The sequence below is a fragment of the Labrus bergylta genome, chromosome 24 (assembly GCF_963930695.1).
Source record: "Labrus bergylta chromosome 24, fLabBer1.1, whole genome shotgun sequence".
Lineage (NCBI taxonomy): Eukaryota > Metazoa > Chordata > Actinopteri > Labriformes > Labridae > Labrus > Labrus bergylta.
The window spans coordinates 13,017,437-13,032,151 of record NC_089218.1 but is presented as its reverse complement, the minus strand read 5'-3'; the positions used below and the strand labels follow the sequence as shown (position 1 = coordinate 13,032,151).

General features: G+C 40.8%; 1 protein-coding gene across 2 annotated transcripts; it reads left to right on the top strand.

The window, feature by feature from the left end:
- The first annotated feature begins 574 nt into the window (after positions 1–574).
- Positions 575–14,436, top strand: ptger2a (prostaglandin E receptor 2a (subtype EP2)). 2 transcript variants are annotated; one of them, XM_029280574.2, is made up of 3 exons: positions 575–1,568; positions 2,808–3,969; positions 11,418–14,436. In XM_029280574.2, the coding sequence occupies exons 2-3, from the start codon at positions 3,055–3,057 to the stop codon at positions 11,694–11,696; spliced, it is 1,194 nt and encodes a 397-aa protein (XP_029136407.1). In that variant the 5' UTR covers positions 575–1,568; positions 2,808–3,054; the 3' UTR covers positions 11,697–14,436. The 2 variants fall into 2 exon arrangements, with proteins under 2 accessions (XP_029136407.1, XP_020506402.1); XM_020650746.3 differs by having other exon boundaries at positions 575–1,572.
- Positions 14,437–14,715: the final 279 nt, after the last annotated feature.

The following is a 14,715-nucleotide window of genomic DNA, read 5'->3' as shown; positions in this document are numbered from 1 at the left end:
AGGTTATCAGACATGATGGATACATGGAGGGTCAGGAGATGGAAGGCTATATCATACCAATCATATTTCCATTCCTGTGGTAAATTAAGGCCTCAAATCCGTAAGATTGAGGGAGGAGACCCCGGAGACCAACATGCATAAAACACAGCGACCATTCTTCCATACTCTGAATGGTTTGCAACATGTATGTCCACTCACACGTCACACAGAGGTCGAGGCTTCTGCATGAGGTGTTTTTTTAATGTTATTTTTAGAGCCGAGCTATTTACAGGTCAGAAAGTCAGAACAGTAATTTGTACTGTACTTTTAGAAGAAGAGTGTCCAGCTGTTTGTTTTTTAGAAAGGCAAATTAAAAGCAGATTTTCTTTTATGTTTTCATTTTTTTTCCCACTTTGTCGTTGCTGCATATTCAAGCCGAGGTGTTTTTATCTATTGAATATCTTCTATATATTTTTCCAGAATAGCACATACATGCAAAGTGGCTGGTAGAGTTTATATATATATTTCAATGTCTGTTTTTACATGAAACCTTCACACACTGGAAGTCTTTATTTGTTCTGCTCTTCCATGTCTTGATGTGTTCATTTCATTTCATTTATTATAGGCTACAGGAAAGTTTAAAAGTAACATTAAGTTACAGTTTAACAGGCCTGACTCAGTTTCAATAACTGGTTTCCAGCAGGTTCCTGTTCTGCAGAACATGAAACATAAACCACAGTCATGACACATCCAGACAAACACATTTACAGGACATCAGCGTGGGCTAGGCAAATACAGACAAATAGAAACAAACAGTACAGTTTTGACCTTATGTGATTGAAATGAAATATAAACTGTATTTATTATAAAAAAAGATCCTCTCCTATGAGAACCACTACGCGTTTCTTCTTCGTTGGTATATCTTCTGTAGTTTTTTTTTTTAACAAGCAGATGGGTGTACCCAGTCCGTGTGACGTCACCGCATCTGTCCCTGTACCCCGGGTTCATTCAAGCCTGCCTCATCACAGCGCCGCGCACCTCGCCCTCTCCACACCTCACCTCCGATTCACCGGGATTCATTTCTCTACTTCAACTCTCGACCTGGGCTGTAAAAACACGGAAATAAACATCCACGCCGCGGGGGGAGCAAGTTATAAAACTTCATTATTTGCATGATTTTTTTGTTTTTAGTTTCCACGCTGGTTGTAGCCTGAAGCTGTTTTCTCAGCGGTAGCCGAACTCCATGCAGAAAAATGCCAAATTTCCCCCCGTCGACACAAAAATGTTAAGCCGGCTTGAGCTCCACTTGATTATTTTGTAAGTTATGCAGCTGAGGTTTTCATTCGGCGCGAATTGCATTCACCAAACATCCTTTTTTTCTGGATGGATTCAAACTTTGCTGTCAAGTTGATTTCGCTCGCTTTCCAAACTCAGTCGGCGCGCTGTGTTGTGAACGTTAGTTGTGCGCTCACACCTGGAAACATCTGGCTCAGCTCCGGACAGGGAAAGACGCAGACATCGTTGTTGGTGTATTTTTTGATTGATTTGATGGGACTTGGAGTCCCACACTGCAGCAGGCTTCTGGACAAGTAGGTGAGTCACTCATCTGGCCATCACACACCCCGTGAAAGTGAAGGCACACACACACTAGGAGTCATGTAATAGGAACAGACGTGTTGCATTATTATACTTCAAAAGGCATCCACGTGTTTCCGAGTGAGGGCAACAGCTGCATGTGTGGGAAACATTCGGATTTCTTTTGTGATTCAACACTACAGCTTTTTGAACCTCGAGCTCCTCAGCTGATACTGCACTTCTTATGATACAGAAGGGGAACAACTTGAGGTTTCACAACATGCGAAAACTCTCACAGTGGAGCACAGTTCAAACCCTGAAAATTTGTCTGCACATGCAAAAACGTGTTTTTTATAAAGAGGAAGGAGGTGCTCCCTCTTTTTCTGTTTCTGTTCAAGAAATATAGACAGTAGCTTCTAGGTTGTAAAAAAAACTAATGTTAAGAGGTCTTTATTAAAAACCGACTCTGATTTGTTGGCAGTTAAAGTGTGAGTGATGATGGAGGATGTAATAGGGTCAATGACCGGCTTGTAAACAAAGGTTGCTTGTATCTAGAAAGTGCTGGAACATAATAATGATATGCTGCCTTCACTTAAGCCCTGTCACAATCTATTTTCTTTGCACATGTTTGAGCTCATTAAGGCTGTACTGAATTCTTAGACATGAGAAACTTAAACAGAGGGTGCATCTGAATTGCCAAGTACCTACTCAATCTGTCAGTAGACAGTACCTACTATCCGTGCTGTATACTGTTAAGTACCTACTATTCACAGGTAAAAAAAACAATATCACAATGTAAATCAAGTAAAAGACAGATTAAATAACTAAATAACATACAGTACATAAAGAAAAGTACAAATGAAAGACAGTAATATACAGAATATAAAATAAACCAATAAAGACACATTTAAATAGTGAAATCATTATTTAAATAGAGGGGGAAAGGTTTTATAATAATGCAGACATTTGTTATATTTTCTGTTGTTAATTAAAAGTAGTGATTTCAGACGGAACTTCAATTGAAGATTCAATTAATCCCCACTCGTTTGTTTTGATTTGGAGGCACACGTGAAGTGACGATTTACGTTTAATTTCGCACAGCATTGTGGGTGGTAAAATACAATTCATTTCCTGAAAGGATGCATCCGATCCAATGCTGCATGAAATCCGGAAGTCAGTATCCATACTGAAATGTTCAGTATACTGAAACTTTTCTGTAAACTGACCTCGTCTTTGTTCTTCTCTGTTTCCAGGATGGCTGCAGATGGGTGTATCCAGTCGGTGTGACGTCACTGCATCTGTCCCTGTACCCCGGGTTCATTCAATCCTGCCTCATCCATCGCCGCGCACCTCGCCCTCTCCACACCTCACCTCCGAACCCGAGCAGCTTTCACCGGGATTCATTTCTCTACTTCAACTCTCGACCTGGACTGTAAAAACACAGAAATAAACATCCAGAGGGAAGGAAATTATAAAACAGGCGAGAACTTCCTTATTTGCATGATTTTTTTTAGTGTTTCTTTAGACAGCTTCTTCAGGACTCGTTATCTTTTGGAAGTCAGGGAAATATTTTCTCCACAAATCCCCACCATGAGTTCAAAAGTGGACCCGTGCCACACCAAGCAGTACATCGACCCTGACCAGAACCATCTGATCAGCGCCGTCATGTTCGCTGCGGGCATCCTTGGCAACGTGGCCGCCCTGTTGATCCTGGAGATCCGGCGGCGCCGAGACATGAGGGCCGGGAACAAGCGACGGCAATCGTTCTTCCATGTCCTCATCGCGTCACTGGTGGTCACCGACCTGGCGGGGACTTGCCTGGTGAGTCCGCTGGTGCAGCTGTCGTATTCTCAGAACACCACCATGGAGGGGATGTCCCCAGTGTCCCACAGCGTGTGCCGCTACTTCGGCTTCAGCATGACCTTCTTCAGCTTGGCTACCATGTCGCTCCTCTTCATGATGGCGCTGGAGAGAGGCTTTGCCATCGGGTACCCCTACCTCTACAGCCGCCATGTCACCAGGAAGTGCGCCTACATCACCATACCAGCAGTCTTCTTGTTGTGCATTTTGTTCTGCCTCCTCCCATTTGCTGGTTTTGGTGTTTATGTTCAATACTGTCCAGGCACGTGGTGCTTTATCGACATGAATCCCGATTTATCGACCCACCGCGCCTACGCGTGCCTCTACGCGTCAGTGATGCTCGTGCTGGTGCTAGCTATTGTGGCGTGCAACTGCTTTGTGGTGTACCAGCTGTTCAGGATGTACCAGCGGCGCAAGAGGAATGGCAGCTCCGTCATGGCCACCACGAGAGCCAGCAGCGAGGGCAGGAAGATGTCGATGGCCGAGGAGGTGGAGCATCTCATCCTGCTGGTGTTCATGACCATCATCTTCATCATCTGCACACTGCCCCTAGTGGTAAGATGGACACATTACACACATTTAAATTTCAATTCAATTCAATTCAATTTATTTTGTATAGCGTCAATTCATAACAAGTGTTATCTCAAGACACTTTACAGAAAGCAGAAAGCTGTCTGTTAACATTACAAAAAAGGGGGTGGGGTTGTTCTGGCAGGCCGTCAACCAACGATCTTGAGGAGCCTAAGAGAGCTCAAGAGCTCTCAGGAAAGTAGGTGGTTAGTGACTGAGATTTACAGATAGATACATGCAGTAATATGATGTACTGTATATGCACAGAGAGAGAGAGAGAGAGAGAGAGAGAGAGAGAGAGAGGAGCTCAAGGTGCCAGTTTCCCCGGTAGTCTAAGCCTATAGCAGCATAACTAAGAGCTGGTCTACACCAGCACTAACTATAAGATTTATCAAAAAGGAAAGTTTTAAGTCTATTCTTAAAAATACAGACTGTGTCTGCCTCCTGGACCCCGGCTGGAAGGCGGTTCCAGAGGAGAGGAGCCCGATAACTGAAGGCTTTACCCCCATAGTACACTTAGAGACACCAGCAGGCCTGCACTCCGGGACCGCAACGCTCTCGAGGGACAGTACGGCACTAGTAGCTCCTTCAGGTAGGATGGTGCCTGGTCATTTAGAGCTTTGTAGGTGAGAAGAAGGATCTTGAATTCTATTCTAGATTGTATAGGGAGCCAGTGCAGAGAAGCCAGGACAGGAGTGATGTGGTCCCATTTCCTGGTTCTGGTCAGTACACGAGCTGCAGCGTTCTGGACCAGTTGAAGAGTCTTTAGAGATTTGCCAGAGCACCCTGACAAAAGAGAGTTTCAATAATCCAGTCTGGAGGTAACAAATGCATGAACTAGTTTTTCTGCATCCTGATCTTGGATATATTACGAAGGTGAAAATAGGCTGTTCTTGAAACTTGACTGATGTGAGAGCTAAAAGACATATCTTGATCAAAAAGAACTCCTAGATTCCTAACAGTGGTGCTAGATGTCAGTCTGATGTCACTAAGGACAGTCAAATCACTAGAAAAGTTCTTAGGGCCTAGCACAATAACTTCAGTCTCGTCTGAGTTAAGTAGCAAAACATTTCTGGTCATCCAGGTCCTAATGTCCTTAAGGCACGTTTCTAGCTGACATAACTGACTGGTGCCATCGGGCTTCATTGATACATAAAGCTGAGTATCATCTGCATAACAATGAAACTGTATGGAGTGTTTCCTCATAATATTTCCCAGAGGAAGCATATATAATGTAAAGAGAATTGGTCCAAGCACTGAACCTTGTGGGACTCCATGGCAAACTATAGTGTGCATAGAGGACTCATCATTAACATGTACAAACTGAGATCGGTCTGATAAGTAGGATTCAAACCAACTTAAAGCAGTCCCTTAAACTCTGCACACTGCCCCTAGTGGTAAGATGGACACATTACACTTACATTTAAACTCTGCACGCTGTCCCTAGTGGTAAAATGGACACATTACACTTACATCTACACACTGTCCCTAGTGGTAAAATGGAAACATTACACACATTTATAATCTGCAAATACTGAATTCACTTTTGTTTGTGTCAGAGAAGAACAACAAATCCTATTTGTTTGAACAAAAGCTGAATTTATTATTTAAATATAAGTTCAAATCAAAGCCTCAAAACAATGACTTCATCTGGATCGATATTAAAAAGGAAAAAAAAAAAACATCAAAACAATAGACTTGAGTTGTTTGGATTAAGGGGCACAGGTGGCCTAGTGGTTAGTTTTCCCCCATGTACAGAGGCTGTAGTCCTCCAAACAGGCAGCCCGGGGTCAAATCCGACCTGTGGCTCCTTTCCCGCATTTCATTCTCTCTCTCCCTGATTTCAGACTCTATCCATTTTCCTGTCTCTAAAATAAAGCCCCAAAATAAACCTTTAAAAAAAAAACTGAATGATTACATCGGTTTGTAATTTAGACAGAACACAACACTTGAATACATCCAGGTGACTAATAGAGGGGAGGACTTATTATCAACCACATACCAAGCCTTTTAAATCAACACATGAAGGACAGGATTGGAATGATAGATTAGGAGATTAACCCAATTGGAAGATTAAACATTGAGTCTGCACTCAGATTCTGGATTTCTCTGCTTGTTAAGAATCTGCTTACATCACAGTAACAGTGAGCCAATCATAGAGGAAGAATATCGTCAGATCCTGATTGGATAATGGCAGTGTTGGGGAGTAGCATTGGGGATGTTATTTCAGTGACCTTTGACCCAATTCAAACTGGCCAACCCACAAATCTCCAAAATATGACAAACACATTTCAAGAGTTCAGTGGATAACTCTCCCAGCAGAATATGAAGTAGTGCTTTTCACTGCAGCAGTGGGCCGTCTGCTGCTCAGCTGAATGTTGACTGTGGCTCTAAACGCAAGCATAACCTCTCCGAGAAATTATATATTTTTTAAATAAAGTCACACCAAGCAAACAGCGAGGAGCAACCAACGATCACTGAAAGTGGTCAGGCCCCCTTTTTTTAAATTTTATATATATATATATATATATATATATATATATATATATATAACCCTAATCATTTATATAATTAAAACAAGTGAGCATTAAAAGTCCACAGATTAAGAAATTAGCTGAAGAGGCCAAACAGGTCTTTGTACCAGGCAGTTAACATGTTTAACTATGATGTAATGTTTAGAGCCTAATGGACATTGACTCACTTTTGGATTAAGCCTCAAGTGGCCAGTCAAGGAACTGCAGCTTTCTGTTACTTCCATCTTTGCTTCCTGTTTAGCCCTGGAGGTTTAAAGGATTAAATGAGGATTAAGATGAGCTAAGAAATAAGGATATGAAATCCTTGTAAATCCTCGAGGTCTTAAAAAATCTGGATTGGATCTGGCTAGTTAATTTGCCGGAGACATAATGATGTGAACAATTACTCTTTTATTTGAACTCCATTTTAAGTAATAAGGGATAAACATTCCCTGTTCATTTCTAAACAAATAAATGAACATCACACATAATCACAGGGCGTTTACAGTTCACTCGTCCTCCATTGTACACTGTGTACCAGGTGTTAACCGATGTTGGCAGGTTGAGGACTCTGGAATCAGCTTCCAACATTGACCCCCTTCACTGCCTCCTCAGGAGTCTTGATTAAAATAGATGACTCCTCACAGTGAGGTTAGACGAGAACGAGCAGAAGGACAGAAGAAAGAGGAGAGTCAAGGACAGGAAAGCAAATTCTGCAACCTATCACTATCCTCTCCAGGGTCTAAAAAACAAGTCGATATTAAAGGCCTTACATCTGGGGCCCTGGTGGTGCAGTGGTTAGTGCGTGCGCCCCATGTATGGAGGCTGTAGTCCTCCAGGCGGGCGACATTTTAAATAGGGTAAGGTAAATCTATCCATCATGAATTCTGGTGCCTACATCAAAAGCACACTTCATACAGGATCATAGGTACCTTCTGAAGAGAGGACCTCTGTGTTTGTGGGGACAAATGTTGCAGCAAAGATGGCTACACATGTGATGGATTGAAGCCGTGTACATTTTAAGGTGTTGTATGAGTACAATGTGATCGAGAGCTTTTCAAAGTTACACCGCTAAATATAACTACCAATGCATAATTTATCAAGCCTTTAATAGACATTCATGTGCGTCCAGGCAGCAATGTGATACCACAGTCTGAGGTTGGTATACGAAGCACACACACATACACACACACACACACACACACACAGATCAGATCACATTTTTCTACCAGTATGGATGAAGAATATAAATGGAATTTGTTTCAGGACTGTAGATAATCTTTTTTTTGTTTGGTCTCATTTGGTGACATCATTTCTTTTTTGGTGCATTGACCTTGTGTATTCATGAAGAGTTGCCTTGTGTTTTTTTTTTCATTATGGAGCCATTATTCCATCCCTTTTATATCTCTCATACTTTAAGATAAGATAATCCTTTATTTATCCCACAACGGGGAAATTTACAGCAGCAAAGAGAAAAGCTTGCAAACAAAAAGTGAACACAGTGCACAATTTAAATAAAAAAAGAAAAATTAAAAATGTAGAAAAAAATAGATAGATACCACAATATAAATAAAAAAAAAATAGATCTTAAAAAAAGAAAGAAAAGATCTTGAATATTGTGAATCTAGGTTTCTCTTTCCCCATGATACATTAAAGCCAGTGTTCCATCTGTTAACCAAATTATTATTTATTCTTCTCCATTTATTTAGTCTATTAGTTTCGGTTGGCCATGACACCACAAATTATATATTACTCCATTGGATCTGCAGAGTCCCTCTGCACCTTTAAGAAAAAGCTAAAGACCCAGCTCTTTCATGAATACCTACTAACTTAATGATGATGGTCTCCATATTATTGATGATGATGTAAGTAACCATGTAGTAAGTGTTCGCTGACAAACTTCAACAAACATAAGCGTCACCGACAGAAAGTCATGATGTCCATACCAACTGATTGGAAGCATGGAGAGTCACAGTTTAGTGGTGTTTTGGGCGTTTCTATTGGCTATGATAACTGTCCGTATGAGTCTCTCTCATCATCAGGCGCTCGAGTCAAAACCATCGGTTGGCTCTTACTCCTTCCCCATCTCCACATTAATATATAATTTTAACAAACGTCACTTTAATTTTGGGACACATTCATTGCTAAAAATATTGTCAACGGATTTGGCAGCTAATGCGAATACATATTATTCTCCCTCCTATAGAATAAAAAACACAGTCTGGATCCTTGTGAATGGTTTCAGTTGTTTGTTCCAAACTTCAGTTTTGGCTGAACTCACCAAGCCTTCATGAATTAGAGGCATGTGGGAACATGAAGATAAGCCTATTAAAATGACATTTTGAATTATTACTCACGTTGATGACAAACCAGAGGCAACCGTTTCGAAAGCAAGGGAAAACTACGACGGAGTATCGGCCTCTTGCAGACACTTCCCAATAACTCTTTTATTACGCTTCCTGTTGGCACTGACAGAGGAGAAGAGATTTGGTTCACAGTGTGAGGTGGATTTCATGGCTGAACCTCCGCACGCACACACACTAACCTTCTCCTCGTCTGTTTATGTCTCACACACATGGCAAGGCCTGTCACCAATCACAGTAATGACAACAGGCGGCTTTATTTGGAAAGACTTTGGGATAAGCATGGAGCTCCTCTATATTCTCCCTATATATTCTGTTCATTTCTTTTGCATCGTTTGTGTTTTCCAGCTGCATGCAGATCCTTGTGTTATAGTGATTAGCTTTTTAAAACATCTTATGTAACAATGAGAAAAGAGTTTGAAGTAGTTTCTCAGGGAGCTGGGAGCTTTTAGGGAAGTGAAATCTGATCCAGTTTTAGGGTGGGGAAGGGGGGTAAAGGTGGATAGAGGGATGAGAATGGAAAGTGGAAAACATCACACGAGGCAGTGCATAGATTGACTTTGCGACCTGTTCACTTTTGCCTTGACATTTCACTGGATATTGTTCCTCTCTGGCCCCCGGAGAGAGCAGCTGCAGGGGGTTTCTAAACCTGTGAACTGCTCATAGCTTCCATGGATTGTATTAAACCTGTGAACATCAGCTCAAGGAGTTCACAGCTTTGTGATTTCACTGATAACATTTTTATCCAGAAACTAAAGAATCAGCTGCTCGTTCTTGGCCTCAAGGTGCAAATAAAAAAAGCTGTTTTCATTAGAAAAGGTCAAAGCATTTTGTTTCTTCAATGTAGCTGCTGAAGAACGAGCTTTGCAGTGAGTAACTTGAACTGTTTCATTTGGAAGAAGCCAAAGACAGGTACTTATTACCAAGATTAAAAACACATTCTTCAACATTCTGCTCTATGTCTGCAAAACTCTTTTTACCATATTAGGTTCAAACAACATTATTTTTTGTCAAATTCACAACAATAATATTGCATAAGCATGTACAATTCCATGGATTTAAAATGTGCTAGTAATGAAATCAAAACAGCAGTGACTGCAGTCTGACTGGATTCCTACTTTTCCAAAGGATTTCACTTTATCTTGTGAAGCTAATCATTTACTTTCAGAGTAGATTGTGACTCCATTTTCTTTTTGCAAAGCACAAATGTAGAACAAACCAAAACATTCAAACACACTGAGCATAACTCGGGATTACTAAAGTCCATTTCTTCAGTTTCCTGTAAATGAGTGGATGTAGAAATAACCTGCAGGCGTATTTTTAGTTTGTTGATCACATAACAACCATCAAGTAGTTGCTTAGCAGCGTGCATATTTGTTGCTGTTTATTAGTTATTGCAGAGATGCCATTTCAAAGTTTGATGAACTTTGGATAATAATAAAAAAAACTTTTAATATCTGTGTTTGAAGTAAGTACATTTCTATACATTATGATGTTTATTTGCTTTCCTCAACACCTTTAGGGATAACTTATTTAGCTGCATTGTAGTTCATGGAGTAATGCGATCATATACAGAGACAATGTGCTGATCTGAAACATGATCTCCATTGCTGTTAATGCTGCGCAGATAGTAAGAAATGTCAACACTAAGACAGTAATGAGTGGAGTCTTGATGTCCCAACATACACTCTTTCAGTGTCTGTGTATACCATCATGGGAATCTCTGTCTGCCTCAGCATTCAACATCTGCCTCTCAGCCTCTCCTAAAGCCACATCGATGTTGACATTCTGAATGATTTATAACTGGCCCGCGTTGGCCTCGGCCGGCAAAATGATGCAGAGAGTAATTGAAATATCCACTTTGAATTAGGACTGTGCACACATCCTGTAGACTGAGTGAGAGTGCTTCCAGCATGAAAGATGAGAAATATTTAAAGGGATTGAAAAAGTGATTTTCTTTTACTGGGAGGGTGGGCAAACAGATTTAGACTCATGGCCAAAGTACACAATCACTGAAGTGTCCTCAGTAAACAGGGTTTCTGCTTTAGAGAGGCTAGAAACTAGGCCTGTGTGATATGAGAACAGCAATATGAAGAGTAAGAAATGCAAATTAAAGAGTGCATATCAGATATAATAACTTGGTTTTTATCTGCTGTTCTTCATGTGTATTGATTTGATAAATTGGAGGATGAGGAGTAGCAGACAGTTTTGCCAGGTTAACTCGAGGGTACATAACCACGGTTAGCACGGGCATGTGGATGCTATCCTGAATGGACGACCCTTTGTGCTGCCACTCTAACCGTTAGCCTTACTCATTGTTATGTTACAAAAAGCAGGTAAAAGACCTTACTCATTGTTATGTTACAAAAAGCAGGTAAAAGACCTTACTTATTGCTTACAATCTCTGGCCCCAGTCTTGTTACTTCAGAGGGGTTTAGTGTGTGATTTTCTCCAGCATGTTCTATCTATCTGTGCCTGTCATGGATGGTGAAAGCAGAGTGTTGGCCGCTAATTTAACACCAAATCTTTATTTTCCCTCTTCCTCTTCATCTTTCAGATTCGAGTGTACATCAACTCAACGCGATCAGGTGTGGAGTCTCACCCAATGGACCTGATCGCCCTCCGCTTCATATCTGTCAACTCCATCATCGACCCCTGGGTCTTTATCTTCCTCTCCCCCAGCGTGCTGCACTTTTTCTGGGCCTCAGTTTGCCCGGCGACCTTGAGGACCTCCAGGGGTTCTGTTTTTCAAACATCATTAGCTAAAGAGACTTCTCAGACTAACGTCCAACTTTCTTGTCCAACGAGACATTTTCAGACTGCAGAAGCTCTATGACCATACCAGTATTTCATTTAAGGTCTTCATATTTATTGGACTTAATATTGGATGGGGGTTCTCCTTTGTAATCCATTGAACCGGTGAGCAGTGTTGGACCAAAACATCCCATGATGAAAATGGCCATTAGAACCACAGTCTTTGGGCTGGTCCTGTCATTTTCATGGATTTACACCCTCCACAAACTTTCCAGTTGTGTTGGCACAGACTTGTCTGGAGCTTTATTATTTAAGTGTTAAAGCTCAACAGTTTGCCTCCTTTGCTGCTTGTATTTGAATGCCATTAACTCATTCTTAAGGCTGCTGATTGTGGATGGCAAAGAAAAAGACTTCCCTCCAGGTTCGGTTTTGTTCTGGAATAGACAAGTTGCAAATGTTTTGGTGTGTATTAAATTCATCGACGATGTGGAAAGGCTTGGGCGCAGGAGGTAAACAGACAAATATTTCAATAAGCCTTTGATTCAGGACAAACACTGAAGAAGGAGTTAACCAAACCTTGCTGTTTACACCTTATTGGACACGCTGACACTACATGGTATGAAATGATGGATTTTCAGGGCCGATGGGTCCCCATGTCTACCGGATCATGACATGTAGTCTGACCTGGGCATTATGTATGATGTGTAATCTATACATGGGGCCTTTTAATGTTCATTATGAGATGCCTGAGGCGTGACTTACTGTCTTATCACTTTGAGAACATTATCTCATCACCTCTGAGCTTCTCAACCCCTGGTAACCTTTTCCCCTCACATTCCAAACAGATTCCTGCTGAAGAGGTCAAAGGGCAACCAGCCGGGAAACCCTGTTTTTGAAAAAGAGAAGTCACTCAGGGAGTGGCTGACAAAAATGAAAAAGGCTATGTGGATTATAGTTTCAATGTGGATGTACAGTATGAAAGTTCTTCATATGAGACTGAGGTGACCTTTGACTTGACACTGTCTGCCTTTTTTTTAAATTAACAAAAGAGTTATCGTCTGTTTTTTTATTCCAATAAATTCATGGCCCATTATCGTAGCAAATGATGGTTCTTTTTAAAGAGCAAGATCAGGTTATCTGTATGATCAATACTTTATTCTAACTAACTTTTTATTTATTTACTACATTTTCATAAAAGTGGAGAATTAGTAAACAAAGGATATTATTATTTTATTATTATTATTATTATATATACAAGTGTTATTCACCACTTGGCTTAATCCATAGTTAGTAAAGTATATCACATTGACGTTACAAACTAAATGAGACCAACACATTTGAGGTAAGCTCAACATGTGACAAACTCCACAGAACTTTTTGGTTGCATTGTTATCTACATCTGTTAAAAACATCTCTAACAGTTAATGTATCATTGTCATTTACAAAAGATGTTATTTATACAGAATATCTACAACTTGGTGACAAAGTGTCTTTTGCTCTTTAAAAGAAAAAAAAGGCACTGTTTGCTTTAAATCTGTGCCATACACAAGCTCTCAGAGAAGTCTTATGTGGAATGAATTCATAGAGAATTTACAAGTTTCACTTTGAATCTGGCTCTTACTTTGTTCTACATATACTCTGAAACTTAAGCCAGGCGTACACCGTCCATTTCAGGCCGATTAAGACCCGATTTTTGAGTTGCACGACTGATTCTTAAAGTCTTGGTATGCTGATCTTTTTTACCGCCAATCTGTCGCCCACCAGCTTTACTCATAACGCTGTAATGATGATGTAAGTTCTAACTGAATGCTCCAGATGACCAATCAGTTTCCTGGAAGAAGTGATTCTTTCCTCCACTGTGTTGTCTTACGTGTTCATACTGGTAAAAAGTTTCACATGTTGGGATGAATTGCACAGAAAAGCCCACAGGGAATTGTAACGATTACCAGATGTGATTCTTTAAAAAAGGATAAAATTCAGACGGGGCTCAAGTGTCTGGCAAGAAAATAAGCTACTAGAGATTAGCTCAGGATCTCCGGTCATAAATCTCTCCAAGTATAAAAACACTGCGACCGCAGTCGGTGAGTGGGGGGGTTATGTAACAGCCGTGGAGACGCTTGAAATGGAAAAAAGTTTGCTTGATTGATTTGTTTAATATGGGAAAAAAACAGTTTGTTTGATAGGATGTCAGAAAGTGTGTGAACCATGTAGTTCTTGAAGTGTGAGTGTGTGTTTTGTTGTTGTGTTTGGAGAACAACAGTTTATTGCCTTCTGTTATTGGTTGTGAGCTCAGCATCAAAATGTTCTGTGTTTACGACAGAGACTTACTGCTCCCTGTGGATTTTGTGTGTTCTGTGCACTTTGCTTCATGTGTGTGTGTGTGTGTGTGTGTGTGTGTGTGTGTGAATGTGTGTTTGTGAATGTATGTGTGTGTGTGAATGTGTGTGAATGTATGTGTGAATGTGTGTGTGTGTGTGTTTCTGTATGAGTGTGTGTGAATGTGTGTGTATGCGTGTGTAAATGTGTGTGTGTGTGTGTGTGTGTGTGTGTGTGTGTGTATGCGTGTGTAAATGTGTGTGTGTGTGTGTGTGTGTGTGTAAATGTGTGTGTGTAAATGTGTGTGTGTGTGCGTGCGTGTGTGTGTGTGTGTGACAGCACTGAAATGTATCGATGTCTCAACAGAATGCTACCTACCTGGATGTCTCGTACTCTGATATTAAAGTACTGTACATGAAACTGATTGCACTGAGCACACGGATGTGTGTGCGTGTGTGTGTGTGTTTTATTGCTTGTGCAAATAAACATCTCTCATTCAGCAAGTACTCGGTCCAACCTGCTTTGTAACCTTCTTCTTCAGGGCACACAGTTTGTGGATGGCGTTTCACTGGAGGTCTGAATGCAGGAATTTTACACTAAAGTCCCGTTTAGAGAGGGTTTTCTTTAACATTTTAACAAAGCATATTTTTGTGGTATTTCCTAAGTAGGTCATTGTCTTTTGGCTGAAACCTGTCTACATGCACTAACAGGAAGCTAAGGCCTCTTTCCATCTTACTATGCCATGTGTGGTTTAAAGTTTTCCCTATGTTGGGTATTTGTTTTTA

Excerpts from the sequence above, each read along its gene's own strand:
- ptger2a (XM_029280574.2), top strand. The coding sequence starts at position 3,055 with ATGATTTTTTTTAGTGTTTCTTTAGACAGCTTCTTCAGGACTCGTTAT. Across the intron at positions 3,970-11,417 it reads TCTGCACACTGCCCCTAGTG|ATTCGAGTGTACATCAACTC; the intron begins GTAAGATGGACA and ends TTCATCTTTCAG.